The sequence below is a fragment of the Musa acuminata genome, chromosome BXJ1-3 (assembly GCF_036884655.1).
Source record: "Musa acuminata AAA Group cultivar baxijiao chromosome BXJ1-3, Cavendish_Baxijiao_AAA, whole genome shotgun sequence".
NCBI lineage: Eukaryota > Viridiplantae > Streptophyta > Magnoliopsida > Zingiberales > Musaceae > Musa > Musa acuminata.
The window spans coordinates 10107378-10129213 of NC_088329.1; the positions used below are offsets into that span (position 1 = coordinate 10107378).

The 21836-nt window shown below is 44.7% G+C and overlaps 2 protein-coding genes across 3 annotated transcripts; one reads left to right on the forward strand and one right to left on the reverse strand.

Moving 5' to 3' along the window:
- Positions 1-2221: 2221 nt before the first annotated feature.
- LOC135637024 (transcription factor IBH1-like 1) lies at positions 2222-3239 on the reverse strand. Its single transcript, XM_065149349.1, has 2 exons — positions 2701-3239; positions 2222-2576 (listed from the first exon to the last, which is right to left on the reverse strand). Exons 1-2 carry the CDS (start codon positions 3228-3230, stop codon positions 2465-2467), a joined length of 642 nt encoding a protein of 213 aa, XP_065005421.1. The 5' UTR covers positions 3231-3239; the 3' UTR covers positions 2222-2464.
- A 10594-nt stretch (positions 3240-13833) lies between these two features.
- On the forward strand, positions 13834-18391 carry LOC135622632 (protein SMAX1-like). 2 transcript variants are annotated; one of them, XM_065124646.1, is made up of 3 exons: positions 13834-15768; positions 16212-16506; positions 16586-18391. In XM_065124646.1, the coding sequence occupies exons 1-3, from the start codon at positions 14462-14464 to the stop codon at positions 18179-18181; spliced, it is 3198 nt and encodes a 1065-aa protein (XP_064980718.1). In that variant the 5' UTR covers positions 13834-14461; the 3' UTR covers positions 18182-18391. The 2 variants fall into 2 exon arrangements, with proteins under 2 accessions (XP_064980718.1, XP_064980725.1); XM_065124653.1 differs by having other exon boundaries at positions 13836-15768; positions 16212-16491.
- Positions 18392-21836: the final 3445 nt, after the last annotated feature.

Genomic DNA, 21836 nt, shown 5'->3' on the forward strand with positions numbered 1-21836 from the left:
TCCTATGTTTTCTGTAGAACAACCGGTTTATGTAGCATTTTCCTCGCAGCATCCATTTTGCTCCCTATAGACTGAGATTGGCTTGAATGGCCCCTTTATTGATTAAGTTGCAAAATATGCTAAAATATATTCATCTCAGTCTGAGATACAATTGGTAGTAATAGAGCTGTCCAATATGTAGTCTTCTATGATTGCCTTCTTGAACTCAGATATGCATATAAAATGGACAAAATAGAATTAGTGCTCAAGTCAACACAATTCATATCATATGAGAGAGAATGTACTTTGGAACTGTGTTGAAGCATACTAACTTATTGGCACAGACTATTGCAGAGTCAGGCAATCCATGTATCTAAGTTCGGTACTAATTTTGTGGATTGTTAGATATTCTTCTACTTCTTTATCTTGGCATGCGGTCTTAAACTATGTTACAGGATTCTTTCACAATGATGATGGAAAATGATCTGTCCTGCCACCAGGAGACCCCTCTATGTGGAAGTCCCCCGACATCATATTTTTGCAAAATATTTATTGTTGACAGTGTCACATTCAAGGTGAATTTCAGATGTTTGGTAATCTTCATGTTTTACTTTGTCACATTTTTCCTCAATTTATTCTTTCGGCACGTTGACATTTTTTAGTATTCCATTTTTCTTTTTTGTGCTATACTCTTAGTTTACTTCTAGGTGAACTCTTTTCCTGTTTACTCACGGGATTTTGTAGTATGCTAATAATCACTGATAAACTAATCTGAAAATTATTGAGATTGGTAACATTTTGATACCTTGGTTAATAGAAATATTACAATTTCTATATTCCGATTGACTCATTTTGGTTTGTGAGTAACAAACCATTTTCGATTATGGCCATTAAATGGACTGTTCATCCTTGAACTATTACGGGATTTAATTGATCATGCGGTCATAAAATGTTTTTCTTTTTGATGTCAGATTGGCCATTGCAGCAAAAGCTCCATCAGGAAAAGCTTGAACAGCTTTTTTTTTCAACTGGTTCAATTGTTAATGCAAAATTGTTTTTGACCAAAAGTTAGAAGAGTAATCGAAGGTAATGGCTTCTGCTATCGGCTAGTAGGGGTTACATTTGCAAGCCTCTCATTCCAGCATATGGCTAAAGGTAAGGATCGAAAAAGATGTTGCTGCACTTAATCACATGAGCTTCTCTACTGCTCTTCCTAACAACAACATATTGGAATTGTGGAAGCGACCTTCTGGTTCTAAGCTTACGCATTCACTTTTCCAGTTTGATCTTGCATTTGTTACGTGGATAATCTTGTCCTCTTTATAAAGTTAATATGACAGGAAAGTAGACAGTGCTAAATAAGATAGAATACGAACAGAATCCTTACATGTTGCACTTCTCCGAGGCACAAATGAAATGATGCAATTATGTGAATATCTTGTCCTCTTTCGATCTATAAAGTTTCAGAAAGTACACAGCTTTTAGCAAGACTCACTAGAACAGCCAAAGGTGATCCTTATAGCTTGCCCTTGATTTTTTTTGTTTTTTTTTCTTTTGTGCATTTGCTAAAAAACCTTATTACAAGGACACAGTTTTATTTGCATTAACTTCATCTGGTCTTAGTCATCCAACAAATGCATTTCTACTTTCTGAGAGCAGATGCAAGTTGTGGTAAGAAGTTGCCTAACAAATCTCTTAAAATTTCAGCTACTGCTTGCTTTAGATGAACTGACGTTGATGAGTTCTGGTAATCTTCAGGAAAATTGAGATAAAAAGGATTCATCATGTGGATGAAAATGAAGGACAAGAAAATGATGTTCTTTGGCTTGTCTACATCGACCGTTGGTGACTCAAACTTGGTGAAGTGATCAGAGTAACTATTTAGTAAGAAAGCATTTCAACTCCGTCCAAATGTGCTTGATGTTTATTATTAACATTATGTTATTGGGTTTCTTTCCTAAATAATTTGGGGTTAATATATGCAGTCTTGTCACCATAAAATTTAAAATTCGGAGTGATTTCCTAAAGAATATTTCAGGTTTTTATAAATGAAGAAACATGATCCTTTTTTTTTCTTGGCTTCAAAATGATTCTTTCCATGCTAGAAATGAAAGGGGAAAAAAAATGTGTGTGTGGGAATCTTAAAAGTTTTCTTTCTTGGCTTCAAAATGAAAGGAGAAAAAAAAATGTGTGTGTGGGGGAGGGTTGGGGGGGGGGGGGGGGGGGGAATCTTAAAGGGCAACACTGTGGATGTGATCTTGGCCATATGGGCCTTCATATCTGGTTTGCGCGTGCACCCATTAATAATCATTTAATCCTCATAATTCCAATAGTTGGGTGGGTCACATTGACATTACCAGTAGGTAAAGACTAAAGCCTCTCGGACTTGGACATGAAGAAGAGTATTCATTCATACACGACCTCCTTCAGCAGTTTTGACCTTCACTTAGAGAGTAATTAATCCTCAGAGAAATGAACACACTTCCTATGCGTTGTCTGACAGATGCATGCACAGCTCGATGAGATCTTTCTTGTTCCCATCTGTCTCATCCTTGATACTTTTTCTTCCTTGCGACGACGTGCCTTTGGTCTGAGCTCTTTGTGGGGAACAGGGGTGAAGCAAATTGCATGGACCATAAACATTACATGCAACAAAGATATTATCGTCAAAACCTATGCAAAAGGAGGACAAAGAAAGGGATTATCGGGTGGCGAACAGACCTGAGCTTCGAGGCTTCAAAGGCTCCGAGAAGGTGCCGCATGAGATCAACCTGAGCTTGAAGACAGACGACGTAGTCCATCGTTTCATCCAACAAGGAGTAGCCGTCCATGGCCTTGCCGCCTGGCACGAGTCGTTTGAGTACTTGCGCCCTCGTCTTCACCAAACTCCTCGCGAGAGTACATGCCTGCGCAGGCTTCTGCTTCCCGAAACGCTCTCTGAAGCTCCTTCGCAAGATCGTCTTGCATCTTTGGATCTTCCACGAGCTATAACACGGCATGGTTAGCCTCTCATACTGCTTCCCGAGGATACACTTGAGAAAGGACTTGTCTTCTTTCTTGGACAGATGTGCGATGAGGCCATGTGTCCATCTCCTGCTGCCTCTTGCGACGGCCATGGCGACGTCGGCTGAGAGCTTGATGGCGTGCATTCTCGCTGGGAGACTCATGGTCCTGCATGGAAAGCCAGATAGTTGGAAGCCCATTAGCATTTGCTCGAGAAAGACCGACTTGAACCGGCTAGAAGCTCGCATGGTTATCGATCGAGTGGAATAACTTAACAGGTTAGCGAGGGCGAGGGATTGCTTATATGGAGGAGGAAGGAAGGAAAATATGAGAGAGAGAGAGAGAGAGAGAGAGAGGTTCTGCTAAGAGCATTGCACGTGATATTGTTTTTGTTTACGAACCTCTATGTACTTTTTATTCCAATAGGCGTTTGATATCTCACGCTGGTGGAATTAATGACAAAAGGATGAGAAAATTAGAGAGCAGAGGGTAGAAGACAAGTGTGGTTCAGAGAGAGAGAGAGAGAAATACATCTACCAAATTTTGTACTTGTAACATATGTAGAGGCCAAGCAAATGATTCTTTCGCGAAGGGTGAGATTGGATCATGCATCCTATCATACATAGGTCGTAAGAGTAGGGAGTGTGAGTTGGGAGTCTCACATGGAGTTTGGCAAAAAGGAAGGAAGGGAATCGAGTGAGTCATTGGGAAGCACCGGAAGAGACCAATCTCTTCGCAGCTCATGGAGAGAGCCATGGTGGCCCTACTCGGAAAACAAACCACATGCATGCACATGGTGCCCAAGTCCCGTTCCCCAAGACAATGCCTGATATGTTCCAACCTATTGACCTCCTCACCATCGCCCATTTTATATTTATATGCATATATATATATATATATATATATATATATATATATATATATATATTGGCGAGGAAAAAAAAATTGTGTGAGATTAGATATTTGAGTTATTTTTTTCAAACATAAATCTCCTTGAATATTTTTTTATTAAAATTTTAAAAATTTTATATTTTTTTCTTTCATCCTTTTTAATTTTAAAAAGAAACCTAAAACATCCAAAGTATTTTTAATATTTTCACCTATCAAAACATAGAGATATATAGAAGAACTAAACTCTAATCATTAGCATTTTCTTTCGAATTTTTCTCGTATTAAGATTTATTATCGTCGTAGGACTGATTTTAGAAATCTCAATCCCAACAGTTAATAATATTACGATCCGACTGAGCTCATTTAGATGGCAACAACAGTGGTGAGTGCTGTCGCATAATCTTCGGAAGAATGCTAATGATTTGATGATGCCGAAAGCTCGTAGTTCGTTCTCCCAAAGCAGATGGAGATCATGAGGACATGAACAGTTTGTGTCTAACTTGTGAGAGATTTAATGGGTGAGACAGTTTACTCTGGAACAATAGGCGATCAGAAAAGGACTTCCAGTGCTCCATCAATTTAACTTCTTTCTTCTTCTTTTTCTTCTTCTTCTTCTTCTTCTATTTTGAGCTCTTATTTCCAAGTCTCCATCTTCTTTTCATTTGGTTCTGCTGCAATTGCCTTTAAATTCTTGGTTGTAGCAGTTAGAATCAGAGAACACATGGGCAAAGGTATAATTGTACTCTTCTCACAGAACCGATTGTGACCAGTCGATGCATCCTTTTTGAATCAACGGTCTTATCGAAATCAATCAACCCAATGACATAATAACATATATATATTGAATCGATAATTCTAACTTAGCACACAAATTAAGCATCTTTATAATTTTCTGATGAAATTTTTTTAGGTCTCGCTTTATCTTTCTTTATACCACTAATATTAAAAATAGCATGATGAATAATCTCAAATTAATCGACGTAATAAAATCAGTTTACTAGACTAAAAACAGACTTAGCACAAAAAAAAATTTATATATGATGGAAAATATTTTTTTTATGTTTCTGTCACATTCTTTGATATGTTATGCATGATTCATGGAGAAGATAATACGTATACGTGTGTATAATATATACATGCGGTATATAATGTGCCTAGGGTTTGCCCGGGATGATATGCCCCAGCTAGGGTGCTCGAATCACGCGAACACATGGTCACACATGGATGGGCTCCTCTTTATCCCAACAAAGGCATGCATCCCTCCGGATTTGAGGACAGAGGGACCCCTCTCTTCCTATGTCCTCAACTGGAACACCTTTGGAAAAATAATTCTTATTCGTCAGGCTTCTCAGAGTTGTTTTCTTGGATCATGTTCTTTGTGCAGCTGAACATATCCATGACTTGAATATATATACATAGCTCGCCTACCTACGACTGATTAATGTTGTTTTAATTCCCTGGAAACATGGGAGTCTTTGTGTCAGCTTTCCGTGCCCAATGCATGCGTTGCAGAGATTAGGATCTTGTCTCATAGCACTTGGTTTTTGGGGGATCCAAGCTCACAAATCATTTCGAGGACAAAGCAAGGTGTTGATATCAACTATGATGCCACTGCATGGGAGTATCCAAAGCTTTCATCTTCTTCTTCTTTTTCTAAAGAGCTCGGTCAATGGAATATATCTAACTTTATCGCTTTCAAACACCAGGAAATCATGATCACGTACAAACTGCAATAGAAAGTATAATAGATATGTATCGATAAAAGAGTCGCTGGGCATGAGAATTGTTGTTTCATCTACTCTTTATCTCATGTTGATAATGATGCACTTCGCCATAGTAAGCTGTCTTGTGATCACTGTGCAGTTATTCATTCTAATTGAGCTGCATTAGATTCGTTTTCTTTCTCTTCGGTCTTTTCTGGACAGGCAAACCATAGTAAGCTTACGCGTAGATCTTTGAGAGGCTTCCACGATTTTATAGAAATCTACTTTTGACCATAACTTTATTAAGTAGGAGGAGACGTATGTGATGTGTATTGCAAGCTCGTAAGCATGTGATGGAGTGTTGGATCATTTAGTATAGCTGAATTAAGCAAGTCTTGCGGAATTAATAAAAGGCATGTATGTTTGTGGCAGCTTAAATGCAGAATTGACCTGTTAATAGTTTCTTTCCTTTTCCATTGACACCTTGTTCTCCTCTCCCTCACGAAAGCGGAAAATGGATCCAAAGCCACTTTGAAGACCGAGATGCATGCGTTTCTTGTCACTTTCGCATCGATTCCTTCCACTTCATGGATTTCCACCGTGTGGTTTCGCTTCTCTTCTCGCGTTTCTGCAAGCTCGGATCATGGAAATAACACATCTCCTGCCACCGGTAAGTGGAAGACATACATAGATAGATTTGGACGTACATGCTGGATCAGCTATAACGCCGGCATAAAGTGGGAGAGACATATTGAGAGCATGTAATGTTATCGCAGGAAGAAAAAGGAAGATCTCAGCCATTTAGTATTTACACGCAGATAACAACTGCTGGGATTCCGGCAGAGAGACATCGGATTTAGAGAGGAGAGACGCCGTAGAGATGAGAAAGACTCTTGAGGACATCAACCTGCAGCTCCAAGAAGGATATGTACTCGGCTGTCCGCATGAGCAACCCCTCGACGCTGTCGTCTTGGCGACCAGGAATGATGCTTTCCAGCTTCCTGAGCTTTCCCTGCACTGAGTTCTGCGGGCTGTCTTCCTTCTCCCTGGGGGGCACAGTCCTTCTTCTTCTTCTTCTTCTTGTTGTCGTTGCTGCTCCCCCTGTAGAAGACGAAGGCTTCTTCATTTCAAGTGGTCTACCCACGCAAGACAAGCTATAGCCTCCTCAGTGCGTTCACGCATGCGTGAAGGATGAAATATAAATAGGTAGCAGCGAGGGTGGCCACAGGCTCACATGGGCAAGTGGACCAAACGAGCTTGTACGCCCACAAAGCATTCAAAGTGTAGCAGCGGATAGGGCCATGGTGAACTTTGAAATCTGAAGGGAAGAATTCACATTGTTGAATTGTAGCTCGCTCATTCACTGTTGTCACAAGAAAAAGATGCGGTCCAAACAACAAAGGAACACAATGTTTCAACTAACACACTTGATACTGATCTGTAATCGAAATCCAAGAGAAGTATATCTACCATAAAGAAGGCAGCAAGCGCACTGAATCCCTTCCATCCTTGAACCATTCATTCATTGTTGAGTGCAGCACAACCTTAATTTCCACAAACAAGGATGCCCATGATCAAGTTTACCAGAAAGGTGAAAGGTGTAGTGGACTCTGCATTCAGCATGGTCCACTGAATCCATGCCCTGATGTTGCCAAACGTCGACGAGCCTTACAGGCTCACCCTTCTGGTTTCCCAAGGTCCTACGCACTGTTCTTTGCCTGCAGCTACAAGGAAGCTCCGTATGTTGGTCCTGTGCCACTGTCCCTGCTCGGATGGTCATAGATGTCAGTACAGATGTGATGGTCCCAACTAAAGCCTTCCAATTAAAATGATACAATGGTGAGGCCTCCTCTGCGTGCGTTTGTACTGCACTAAGCTGTCGACGTCCGATCTGAGCAGATACAACTGAACCCTAATGAGCATGATTCAGCTCTGCTATCTCCATATTGTTTCCACGGCAAAAAATGAGTGGTCCAAACATTAGGGTTCCACAAACGTGATCGAATAGGACAACTTGATACTATTTGGTGAGATGAACTCGCACCATCGAGCCATTGTCTATGTACACCGAAGTGCTGTTTCAACAAGCTTTTGAGGCAGTAGCATGTGTCCGTTTGCGTCTGAACATGAAGCAGTCTGTCTTATACTAGGTATGAGGGAGAAGAGGAAGATGGTGGATGGGGATGAGTGAAGCCATGGTCCAAAGGAGTTGCGTCTTTCGTTTCGGACCATCAGCCCTAGCTAGGGTGGCACATGGGGACATGGGGCCATGGCCGTCCGCATGAATCGAGGGCATGTGAGCTGACAAGCAGTAGCCCACAGTCACCACTGCAAGAGAAAGTGAGCCAACCTGCACACATGATGTTTCGTGTCTGCAGACCCTGTCCACATATGACTTGTGGATCAACTTTATTCTTCCATGTATCTATCCGGAGCCATTTGATGCGGGTAGGACCAGGCATGCGTAATCCAACTCGAACCTCAACTATCCATAGAATCTGGTCCTGCTAACTCTGTTCGAGCCTGCCAGAATCCACCAGCTCTGCGTTAAGACATCTTCTTCCTGTTTCAGCATATTCTAGGTTTTCGCAGACTGAGACACGGTTCGGAAGATAAGCGTTTCACTTATCGTCACTTGTGTTCTTTCGAGTTGGAGTGGACCAGCGAGGAAAGCAAAACCAGAGATGAAGATGGAAGCTTCGGCATCAAACATGATCTGTCCGAGAGAGTCGTAAGCTGCTGCTTCCCTCTTTACTTTTTTTAATTCTTGGTTACTGGACTCAATTGCGGATATTTATATGATTGGGCCATGGAACATAGGATACCCCTAAACCGCGAGGAACAGTATGCCCAAAGAGACAGGAGAGGAATGAGAGAGAATCCACTTAATGCTGTGGTTGAGAGTCTCTGTCATTCATTCATGCTCATGCACATGGAAGACAGCGGACTCGGCACTCGTCGAGCAGGAAGTACCGGTTCGTTCCGTGTCTCAGCCGCTGTTTCCTTGACCCAAGATAACGTAGACTCGTGGCGAGAGGCTAATGCCGTCTTGGACCTCTTCTGTGCCCATCTTCTGTGCCCATCTTTGAAATGTCGTCGTCGTCGTCGTCGTCGTCATCATAATCCAGTCTTATCAAAAAACCAGATGGAGGCGTACGACTGGAACAGGAACACAAGCTGCTACACAAGATCTTGCAGAATGACCGGTGAGATCTCGATGTTCAGGCACTCTCACATGAACGTTCATCTGGCTACCTCGGATACTTATCTTCTTCGCCGGAATAAGACGTGAGTCCCATCAGACAGTGGAAGAACCACTCAGATATGATGGAGAAACTTTGCCGAGAAGTTCCCATTACTCAACCCCAATCAACGATACATCAAGCCTACGACTCTACGAGCGAAGACAGGGATCCTTAATGTCTAAGGATTCACAGTCTTGCACTGATGACAAGAAAGAGTAGCACAAGCGTCCACCCCAAACATTTCATAGTCGTTCTGTTTGACCAGTGCAGTCAGAATACACATGCTAATGCTTCCCAATGGCATCAATCAGTACACTGTTTGACTTCAAGCCGTTTGACTTCCATCTACTGATCTCAACCTGTCAACATTGTTCTGCAATTCATAACTTGTTCTCTGCTGCACCATTTAGTCATTAAGTTGGCGGCATTGACGTAGACATGTCACATGCATAGAGATCTGAAATATATTGCCTTACATTGACAGATTACATCGGTCTCATGTACGCAGACATCGGAATCCAGGTGTTACAGTTACCATGAGTACACGCAGAAGATAGTGTCTCCCGCAGCCTATGAGCAGTTTATGTCGAACTTATATCTAAACGTGTCCTTGCAAAGCTAAACGTTTGCAATTCGTTGATTTCCCAGCATGATTTCCTGTCCTGCTTCAGTCTGTGTACTCTCTCCCACGAATCATTGATTCCTGCAGCTCGGCCAGTCCAATTTCACCGTCTTAATGATTGTTATGTTCCATGATTAACCGTGCAATATACTTAGAGTTGCATCAAACCGAGTTAAGATTGCCAGCTTCCAATGGCCCAGGCGAAGCCTGGATGAGTTTGGGCCTTCTCCATGACTGTTCTTCGTGAAGAAGGAACCGGTGAGACCCAATGAACTCCCCACTCCATGACTGTTCTCGGTAGCTCTCCCACACATACGTAAAGGAGACCGTCTTTTGTTGTATCGCTCTCTTCTCCGTCCGAGAACTCCGTATCTTGCGTTTCCTGCAAGTGACCCAGATCAGGGCGGTCCATTCCCTTACGGACGGCTCATCTTGGATAGATCTGGGCCGAGCATGCATGTCGACGCAGCGGTGCCTGCCATCATATCATGGACTTCTCTGCCAGTGATCGGGTGGTGGTCCACCGGTGGTCCTTGACCCGTTTATGGATCGGCACCCATCACACAGTCTCGGCTAAATGGTTTGCTAGCTCGGTTTTGCAGAACAAGTGTTTCAAATATTGCTGCGGACGGAGCTTTAGCCATTGAATGCTTCTCTTGTCGGAGTGCAGTAAAGCCGAAGGGGAGGGAGAATGGACGAGTGAGAGATGAAATGAATGCATTTTTATCCTTATTTGTACCTCCACTGAATAGGAGGATTCAGTGAGGGAAAAGAAACACGAAGGCCACTGCCGCCACTCTCTCTCTCTCTCTCTCTCTCTCTCTCTCTCTCTCTCTCTCTATGTATGTATATGTATATCCATCATAAAATCATTAAATGAAACACTACATGTTATCTCCAATTTAGTGCCTCGGCAAAATATTGGCGAACAAGTCTCTCTTCAAGAAATCTTCACACGCATCAATATCAAGTACATGGATTAGCCAACAAAACTCCGCCCGACAGGAACCGAAATCCTCGGGCAAAATGTTGACTCCAAACCCTGTAGGAGAACATGAGATGGCCAGTAGAAACCACTATGTTTATTGTCATTGTAGTAATGATTATATATATATATATATATATATATATATATATATATAATGATTGCATTCAATGACCATGGGTAAATAAATACATAGAAGATTTTCGTCGTCAGAATGATCACATTGGATTGGGCTTAACATTCAAAAGAGTCAAAAGAAGTATATTTTTCTCTAATTTGGAAATGTAATTTTTCGAAAAGAAAAGAAAGGGTTGATCATAGGATAAGAAGTCCATCTACGGCCTACATTTAAGACCTTGATAATTACATTACGAAGACTCCCACTGGATGCATGAACCCATAAAGCTAGATGCAATGAATTGTGTGTACGAGGTCTGTGAAACGTTCTCGATTGGCCATTGCAGTGCCCAGTGATTGGTGCAATATTCTTGCATAAAGACATGTTATATTAGCATCAAAACTCTCAGCCACTCAAAGACTATGAGAATACAGAGAATGTAGCCATTTATTGAACCAACGCAAGTATAGAGACCCCAAGTTCAAAGTCAACATTTCTTGCTCCACAGTAGCTGTATATAGGGCCCTTTCAAATCCACTGTGCTCACATTAAAACCCATGCTAGATTTCACACATCCACTTGGTGTCTGACCACTGCATCCCAGATTGTCCATCACAACCCCATGTCTTTGCAAGTAGGTGTGTGTCCAGAGACAATTAATGGTCTCATCCTTGATGTTGGATTGCTCACCACCAACCCATCCCTGATTCCTTCTACATAGAGAAACAGTAGCCGGAAGAAGCAAGTATATGCATGGAGGCCATGAGTCTCCCTCAGAAATTTGACCTTGTCCCCGAAGTTTGTCACCTTTGTTTCACATGCAATAGTGCATGGATAAAAAAAATATCTCCTTGTATTTGCATCATCAGCTGAACCTGTGCAGTGTTCATGGCTCTCTTTCAACTTGGGGTCACCATCACCTTGTCTCTTGAACCCAGGGTTACTGTTCGTGGACTGTTTTGGATCTTTCAGCTAAATATCATCACGCATACGTGACTTCTACCCTTGCTAGCTATCTAACGAGAAGGTATCAGCCATGGTGATCCGAGTAGCACTCAATTGTCGCCCTCTTCAAGCAAAGAGAACATGTTCCACTTGGCAGCTACACTCTTCAGCGCGTGCATGAGAGCTGCATCATTAGTTGACAGGTTCACATTTAAGCCTCATGGTCGAGACATGAATTTAATGAAGGCGAGTGAGTTCCGAAATGATTCATTCAGTCTCCCTTTTCGTGTGGTCAAATGAATCTCTCCTTCTATTAGGCTGAATTGGAGTTATTTGGCCGGCAATTTCCTCAGGGGAAAGATCTTCACGCATCGAAAGAAAGATGCCATCTTGGCGCTTTGGAGTTGTCTAGCCGGTGCAAGTGCGACCGGGTACAAAATTTTCAACGGAGTTGCTGATGAAGGTAAACAAGTGGTGTTGTATGTCGATGCAGATAGATAGATAGATGGAGCTTTCATGGAGGTAGAGAGGTTGAAGTGCTTGCTCTGCACTCAGCAACTACGTGAGTTTTCTTCTTGGCAAAGCAAACGCTATAAGCATCTACTTGGATTCTGTTCTAGAGAATTTCCTTGAAGCTAACCACTGCTGTCTCCTAACTCTAGAAAGCAACACACACACACACAAAAAGGGGTCTTTCCTTCATTTAATATTGTTTTTTAATGCAAAACTTATATTATCCAATAAAATGGTATTTAATTTTTATATGTTCTCTGTGGATCCGTCTATTTCTACTTTGAACCGACTGTAAGAGCTGCCAGTATCTGACACTGAACACGTATACCTACAGCATAAACAAACCAAGAAGAAGGCAAAAGCTATTGTGCACACACATACATCCATGTCAGCCTCGTGCAATTTGCTTGCCGAGTTCAGAAGGAAGGAAAATATCAGCTTTTCAAGACACTTTAGAGCAGCAGCAGAACCTGACAACATTTACAACGACAACCACAACAAAGCCTTGCTTTTAAAGTAAGCCTTCATCCACTCCCAACTTTTTGTTCATTTTGAGCACTGATGAGAAACAGTGAAAGGAAGTCATGAATGGTGCGGTGCTTAGGAGCGTTTCCTTTATGCATTGATGCTAGAAAATGATTCCTGCACTCACCAGTAGGACAAGTCCGTTTTCCTTTTGCACTTTCCAGTGGGGAACTCTTCCCGTTGTTGACAAGCTTTAAGGAATCCTAAGCTTAAATCAGTCAGTCAGTCAGTCCTTTCTTTTTTATTTTGATAGGAAAGCAATCGAACAATCTTATCCGACGTCTCGAGTTTATCATATTTATACATAAAAAAATCCCCAGATTGTAGCAACATCAGTTTAAACATGAGTAAGATTTGATGCATGCAAAATGCAATACAACAATCCATTTTCCTTGAGCTGATGGAGCCATCTCTTGCTGCTTACGAACATTGATTATTTTACACAATTTACAATTTGATTGTATAAGACTAGTTTATATATATATATATATATATATATATATATAGAGAGAGAGAGAGAGAGAGAGAGAGAGAGAGAGAGAGAGAGAGAGAGAGAGAGAGAGAGAGAGAGAGCATTTTTGCGGGTCTGTGGCCAATGCAGATGAGGTCTGGGCCACAGAGAGATCACATCCCAAAAGTGGGCAAGCGGAGGAGGAGAGGGGAAAAGCAGAGTTGGACATGAAAAGCTGAGAACATGGCAGGGGAGAACAGAAGATGTGTGTGCACGTAGCTCCACTCCTGGCCTTACCGAGGGCCTCGATGGACGCGTAAAAGGGCAGGAGAACGGACGAGAGAGAGAGATGAGCGTGCGGGCGGGCGCGGGCTTCATGGCGTGGCGGCAGGGTGGTGGAACTGAGAGGGGGCGGGGGGGGGGAATCATGATGATGATGATGATTTCTTAGTGGTGATAAGGATTACTGCAACAAGCAATATTAAAATCTAATCATGTGTTTCCGTTGTTAATTAACGGCACTTTGTATAAACTAGTGAGAGAAGACAATGGTGTCCATGTTTCCAGGCAGGGGAGAGAAAGAAATCAATAGGAAATGTGCATTGAGAGTTTGGGAAGGAAGGCAGAGTAAGACTGCGGTCAGCAGTCGGAAGGCGAAGCTGGGAGAAATGGAAGGATGTTGACGAGAAGAAAAGGAAGAATAGTGGGAGTAAAAAGGGATCAGCAGTTGAGGAAAGCGCAGAGATTATGTCAACAGTACTTCAATATAACCGCATCACAATGCGACAAGTAATTGAAGGGAAAAAGATAGACTGGATTGTACAAGTAATGAGGGGAAAAAGAGGAGAGAGAGAGAGAGAGAGATGCTTTACTTTGGTGGGCTAAGGGGGTGACGACGGAATGGCTTTTGTTTTGTTTCGTAGAAAGCCAACTCCATCGTCCCAAAAATCCTCTCTCTCTCTCTCTGAGTTATGCCTTTTTTTGTTTTTGCAGTTCGCAAGCAGATCCATTCAGAGGTGAACAGGAAAATGGAATGAGCAGCAAAATGAGAGAAGAAGATTCCATTCCACCTCCCTCATCTTCCTTCCTCTTTACGTCGGTACCATCTCCTATTGGAAGCAAAGGAGAAAATTTGGGCTAGCTTTCTTGTGCTGTCTGTTCTTGCCTTATCTTTGTTCCATCAGTTGTTCTCTCACAACCTCGGCATGTTCAGACATGGTTTCTTCTGATTGAAATTCTTCATCCGGAGCTTTCTTTTATCCTCTGATAAATCCGTCCGTCTTTCTTTGTTCATTTGTTTCTCGATCACTGAATAGAAGCAGGGTGGAGGTAAAGGAAAGACTGGTTTTTTTAATGGAGTCTTATTGGTCTTAAGCTGGAAAAGTTGAGATTTTTGGCAACCGGAAGATTATTTCCCATGTGTTTGGTTGATTAGAAGAGGGTGGGAGAGAGAGAGAGAGAGAGAGACAGAGGGAGAGGAGATGAGGGCGGGTTTGAGCACGATCCAGCAGACGCTGACGCCGGAGGCGGCGAGCGTCCTCACCTGCTCTATCGCTGAGGCTGCTCGGCGGAACCACGGGCAGACGACGCCGCTCCACGTCGCTGCCACCTTCCTCGCCGCCCCCTCCGGCCTCCTCCGCCAGGCCTGCATCCGTTCCCATCCACAGTCCTCTCACCCTCTGCAGTGCCGCGCCCTCGAGCTTTGCTTCTCCGTCGCCCTCGACCGCCTCCCTGCCTCCAATCCCGGCGCTGACGGCGGCAGCAGGGCCGCCGCTCTCGCGGAGCCTCCCATCTCCAACGCACTCATGGCGGCCCTGAAGCGCGCCCAGGCCAACCAGCGCCGCGGATGCCCTGAGCAACAGCAGCAGCCGCTCCTCGCAGTCAAGGTCGAGCTGGAGCAGCTCCTCATGTCGATCCTCGACGATCCCTCCGTCAGCCGCGTGATGCGCGAGGCCAGCTTCACCTCCACCGCCGCCAAAGCGGTCGTCGAGCAATCTCTCTCTTCCTCCTCTTCTGCTGCCACCGCCGCCTCCGCTTCCCCGCCATTCATTGCTTCTCTTGCCACCGTCTCTCCTTCTCCCGTCGCCTCTCTCGTTCCCGGTCTAACTAGCAGTGCCGCCCCCTTCCGCAACCTGTACATGAATCCCCGCCTCCAGCAGCGCAAGAACAACAATGCCTGCAACGTCCCAACCTCAGTCGAAGGTTGCGGCGATCAGCCGCGGACGGAGGACGTGAAGCGGGTCTTGGATATCCTCTTGAGATCCCAAAAGCGGAACCCCATCCCCGTTGGAGACTGCAATCCCGATGCCTTGATGAGAGAAGTGCTACGAAGGATTCAATCCGACGACGGCCCGTCGCTGCTGCGGAACACCCGAGTTATCCCATTCGGAAAGGAAATCGCCACCACCTCCCCAGACCAATCACAGATCACCATTAAAATCAGAGAGCTCACCAGCTCAATCGAGTCCATGATTTGCGGCAACGGCCGCGGTGTGATTCTCGACCTGGGAGACCTCAAATGGCTCGTAGAGAGCCCCGCCGTCTCGGCGGGCTCTGGCCCAATGCAGCTGCCGAAGCCGGTCGTCTCAGAGGTTGGCCGGGCTGCGGTGGAGGAAATGGGTAGACTATTGAAGAGGTTCGCCGATGGCGGTCGGGTGTGGCTCGTCGGCGCAGCAGCTTCTGCGACCTACCTCCGGTGCCAAGTGTACCACCCGACAATGGAGAAGGATTGGGATCTCCAGGCGGTACCGATCGCGCCGAGATCATCCCACCCCAATATGTTCCCAAGGTGAGATCTTTCTTGCCTACTGATGGTTATTATATGCCGCTCCTCTTTGCCTCATCGACTTCAGCATCCTTAAATCAACCATTTCGACTGCATTTAGTTCTGCAGTTTCTTCATCTGGAAATCCATTGATGGACGGTTCATGTCTATCTGTCGGGAGTCCTTGCGCTTATTACGGTGGAAATATCTAATCTTGTAGGATGAATTCGACAGCGTTGGGATTTGGTTGTCGAATACCTTCTTGCCCTCATTCTAGGAAGGATTTTACTGTCGTGGATTCTTCTGAATGAATTAAGGAGCTCAAGAACAGTAGTTCTTGCAGTTGCATATAGTATTGCTGCTTATTCTCCATTTTTCTCCCCTTTTCTTCAAGATCTTGTGGTGGTGTGAAGACCAACACAGTGAAGTGAAGGTTGAACTAAGCCTCTTCTTGATTCGAATTGTAGGCCCGAGAGCAGTGGCGTGCTTGGCGACTCTGTGGGGACTTCAGCGCCAGCGAAAGGTTTAATGGGGATGAGTGCCGCTGCTGTAGCCTCAAGTCGACCACCCGAGAGCACCATTCCTTCGCAAAGGACAACCCTCTGCCCTCTCTGTCTGGAGAGATACGAGCTCGATCTGGCGAAGCTCGTCGCCAAGGAGTCTGACTACACTACAAAGACGGAGGCGGGTCAGACATTACCTCAGTGGCTGCGAGGCGGCACCGAATTTTCATCAGCTCCTCTTCAGGTTTCGATTCGATTGGTGACATATCACGATGCGCAATCACGTCAATTTCGTATTACTTATTGCAGCTTTACAATTGAACGATATTGTGGTGTAGTCCATGGAAGAAGAGCTGCTCAAGCGATGGTGTGAGACATGTTCCCGTCTTCATCCCAACATCCATCAGTTGCACCTCGCCTCCAAGCTGCCTTTGGCTCCGGCTCCGTCAAAGACTTCAAGCGTGTTGAGACCACATCCACCATCTGAGCCCATGTCCACGCTATCTCGATGCCTCTCTCCCCTTCAGTTGGCAAGCAACCAGAACAGGGATGCAGCCAAGCAGCCTACCAGCCCTTCGGGGAGCCCAGTGAAAACCGACTTGGTCCTTGGGAGCTCCAAGGTTGCCGATTCTTCATCGGACACAATCCATAAAGAGCTCCTCAAGGATTTCACCGGATGCATGCAGGACGCTTTCTCTGTGCAGCAGAGCGCTAAAATTGCCGGCAATTTGGACATCGACATGTTCAAGAGGCTATTCAAGGGGCTTTCCGAGAAAGTCAGTTGGCAGCAGGAAGCAGCATCAGCCATCGCTACCGTTGTCATGCAATGCAAGTCTGTGAACGGAAAGCGGCGGAGTGGTGGTGGTAAAGGTGATACTTGGCTTCTTCTCGTTGGGCCCGACAAGGTTGGTAAGAGGAAGATGGCAGGTGCTCTATCGGAGCTGGTGTTTGGCGTTGGACCTACCGTCATTAACTTTGGACGTGCTTCGTGCACCTGCGGCAACGATGGAGAATCCAATTTGAGCTTCCGTGGGAGGACATCCGTGGACCGAGTCGTGGAGGCGGTCCGGCGAAACCCGTTCTCGGTGATCGTGCTCGAGGACGTAGATCAAGCGGACATGCTCCTACAGGGTAAGATTAAGCAGGCGATAGAGAGGGGCCGCCTGCCCGATTCATACGGCCGGGAGGTCAGCATGGGGAGTGTTATCTTTGTCCTTACCGCAAACTGGCTGCCGGAAGAGCTGAAGAGCTCCTATTACCCACTCCTCAAGCGTGAGGAAAGGATACTGGATTCAGCTTATCGTGGCCTGGAACTGGAGATTACAGCAGGGGAGAGGCCCGGGAAACGTCGTCCAACTTGGCTATGTGAAGATGATCAGCCGATTAAGCTGAGAACGGAGTCGTTGGTTGGCACCAACCTATCGCTCGATCTGAATCTAGCTTCTGGAATCGATTCAGAGTCCGGGGAGGGATCATGGAACTCGAGCGACCTCACCAGTGAGCGTGAATACGATAAGGGCAGGCTGGTCAGCAAGTGTTCGACGTCGTCCTTGGCCTCAGAACTGGTGGAATTGGTGGATGAAGCTGTAACATTCAAGCCGGTGGACTTTGTCACGCTGAGAAGGAACGTAGCCGAGTCCATATCCGTGAAATTTACCGCCATAATGGGCAAAGGGCGAGCAATAAAGATCGACGAGGATGCTGTCGACCGAATCGTTGGTGGTTTATGGCTCAGCGGTGCGGCTTTTGATGACTGGGCCGAGAGAGTGTTGGCCCCTAGCTTGAGGCAGCTGAAGGATCATCCGCAAGTCGGTGGCCGGGTGGTAGTCGCTCGGCTATCCACAGGGAAGGAAGACCGAGTGCAGAGGAGCTGCGTCAAGGATTGGCTGCCGACGACGGTTGCCATCGCCGTTGATGATGGCCATGGCAGTTGATGGGCTCTAGAAACTTCATTTTTTTTTGGAGGATATATGTGTATATTTCTCGTAACTCGTTAGAGGAGTAGTGAGTTCACGTCAAGAGGAAGAACTCGACTGTCGATAGGTATAGCAGGTTGGAGAAGATTAAACACCCATATAAACTCATCACGCTAAGAATACTCGTTGTATGTTCATCGATATTCTTTTGGTTCATTTTGTTCAGAACATTAGCGTTCTTAACATCACTCTTTTGCTGTGGTCTTCAATACCATGTTCAGGATGTATCCCAGAGCAGCACCCGAGTTAGATTCAATCTTTACACGCTCCAAGCAGAGGAGTGTCACAGGATACCTTGATTTTTTTGGCACATACAAATCATTAAATGAGCTGTGGGGGCAGCCACCCTCGATCAATCAACTCATCCCCACACATCTAAGTGTGGGTAGAGAGTGGTCAAGTGTTTTCTTTTTTGTGTTGTTGTTGCAGAATTCAAGAGTTAAACAAGATGTGTAATGGACTCTTCATCACTTACCAAAGCTACTAATCAACAAGAAGAAATCGCTACAAACACTCTTTATGTGTATAGTTTTTTGTGAAGAGTTGGGAGGAAAAGAGAAGGATGGTGGTAGAGACACATCCCAAGACCTTTCAGCATAAGCTCAAAGTTCATGAACAGCAACAACATCTTCGAGGCTTGAACACTGGAATCAACCAAGAACCGTCTTTCTCCGTCTCCATGGCCCCTTCTACGTATGATTGGAACAGTGGGCATTGGCCACAGCGATGAGCTTGGGTCCATACATCAATAAATAAATAAATAAATAGTAGTTTAAATGGGCAACGTGCATCACCACCACAATCTAGGAAGGCTGATTCCTTCCCAACAAGACGAGACCCTCGGACATTTCAAGATGAGCAGAGGATGACCTGCTCCGATCTGTAGTATATGTGCTTCCATCCATTGCCTTTATGCTTGCTTCCCACAGTGCATGGGCAGCAGCCATGTCGGAAAAGAGAATCTTGATCACATCTTGGTGTGTGGTTACAGCTTCATTCTGATGTTTACTTATCCCATGGGGAGTGCAACTGTGTGTGGAGGACAGGAAGGACGGAGGAAGAAGCAGCAGCCAAGGGAGACATGGCAACAAGGGGTTACAGTGAAGCCTGAGGTTGACGGGGGCGGTGGGTTCAATAAAAGGCAAAGCCCATCGCTTAGCAAGCGTATGGCCGTCCCATGTGAAGGTTGCCTCTCCTTGGATTTGGATGTTTCTTCTGTAACCCACATGGAGAGGTACGGAGGAGGTGAGCTCAGACGATGGACCAATTAAAACAGGATAATTGGATGTTGGAAAGGGATGCGTGTCCTCCTCCTCCTCGACGTCCTGTCATGGACGCTAAAGAACTAATAATCACTTTGCAAGAGATGGCCGGCAAAGTTGGCGGATTGTCGTGTCGGCCAAACCACGTAAAACTGCTACAGAGATTCATAATACGAAGGCGGATAATAACTCGTATAGTAGAAGCTTTTACAGTAAACCCCATTGGAACGGTGGTGACTCCATCACATAAACATTAGCATCGGTTGGATGAGACCTCTATGATTCCCATTTTAAATGCATAATTTACACGAATTAGTATGGTCAGTCAATTAGAAGAGCATGAAACTGTGATCCTTCATTCTCTCCGATGATGTTGACGTACTGCAGGTTTGAGCCACCAAATTCTCCAAATCCAACTCCTGCGTCTCTCTGGGTTGAGATCACTCCAAAGGCCGACCCCGAATCCAACTTGATCCAACCTATCAACATATGGCCCAACTCTAGATCATAATCCAACTCTGGATTGTCCAATCCAATCCACTGTCGAGTTGCATGACGATGAACATCAAAATTTTAGTAGCTGTTTTAGTTCTGTTCATATATCACATCACTCACAGGCAAAAGATGTATGCTGTACATAATGCACACACCCCAGCTTGATTCCACTTCATTCCGAGTCCCCTAGAAAGTGGGAGGAGGATTAGCTGATCCTGATCCTGTCAATTTCCATTAATTAAATATTTCTTTTATCTTCATGTCACGTATTATAAGAGTTCTTGGAAGGTATGCTCAATGCCTCGCACTCTTTAAGAATCATCCTATGGATCTCAATATATATATATATATATATATATATATATATATATATATATATATATATATATATATATATATATATGCTTTTTCACATCTGAAAAGCTCAAAATATATGCCAGAAATTAAAGATTAAGAAGGCCAGTAAGAAATTGGATTGAGTCGTTGTAGTGACTTCCGATTCGACCTCCTTTATCCTCCACGTCGAGCGTTGCGGCAACAAGCAACCACAGGAAGTGGCCTCAGGTGTCCCATAAAGTTTGGCAACGCTGTGTCGTCCAAATTTGCCACGGTACTGTTTGATCCCATCGATTATTGCAGAGTCGAGATGCTGAGATCCCATAGATTATTACAGGACGAAGTGTGTCGTCCCCGCGATGAGAAAAAGGATGTCACTTTTGAATTGTCTTCTCTGCCTACCCTTTTCGTTGATAGACCTGAGAAAGCGAAGATGGCGTCCCCCGGTCTCATAGTGATTGTCTTGCGTGGACGCTCGACTTGGGTGGCAGGCAAACGATAAAGCTGTGGGGCCCGCGAGGATGGCGATATAAGCTTATCCCACCTTCGATTTGAGTTCAGAACCAGTGGAAAGCTGACGAGGATTAGCAAATCTGAGAGAGGGTGGTGAGGGTGAGGGTGAGGGTGAGGGTGGTCAATGCTTCATACCCATATCTACACGCAACTACCCAACCTAAAAGCAGGCAGAGTTCGAGAGGGATGAGGAAATGTGAGCTCCAACAACAGTCGGCCAGGTGTGGCTCCGAGCCATGGGCTTCCGTTTCGCCATTAATGAGGCCAGATGTGGTGGAGTCCGTCTCCTCTTTGTTCACATCGTCCCGTGCAATCAGCAAACTCTAATGCCTTCGCTTCCCGGGAATTCAGATACTCCATCGGCAGAAGGAAGACCGAGTAGTGATGAGACAGAGACAGCATGCGAGCCCACCGTCCCGTTGGCTGAATCATTGTGTTGGCTCCTTTTATCTGCTCTCGTCCCTTCCCTCCATCGACACCCCGTTCCATCATCCCACCGTACCTGGCCATGATGGCGCACGAAGAATTCCCTATATCTTAACTTAATGTATCCACAAAGTGATTCATCTTGTGCTACGCGATGAAGGGCACATATGTTTGCTGCTTCCAGCGTCCTTTAATTGTATGCATGCCGTAAGGATTACCGGCACGGTTTATGTCTCAAGCACAACTTTTTCGCATTCTTTGACCATACGCTTCCTCATCATTGGATGCATGTCCTTTTAAGTTTACCTGTGCTACGAATGTCACCCGTAACAATAAGTGTACTAAGTTTACTTGTCACGATATTACACAGAGAAATAGAGAAGAAAAGGTACTTACTTTTATATGCCCATTTACTTATTACTCGGTTCACCATTATATGTTGTAATATAATAATGCTTCTTTTATTTACCACATACTTTGAAAGTGCTAACTGTTGCAAGATATTTAGATTATATTTTTTTAACGTAATATAAATGTATAATATATATATATATATATGTATATATATATATACATATATA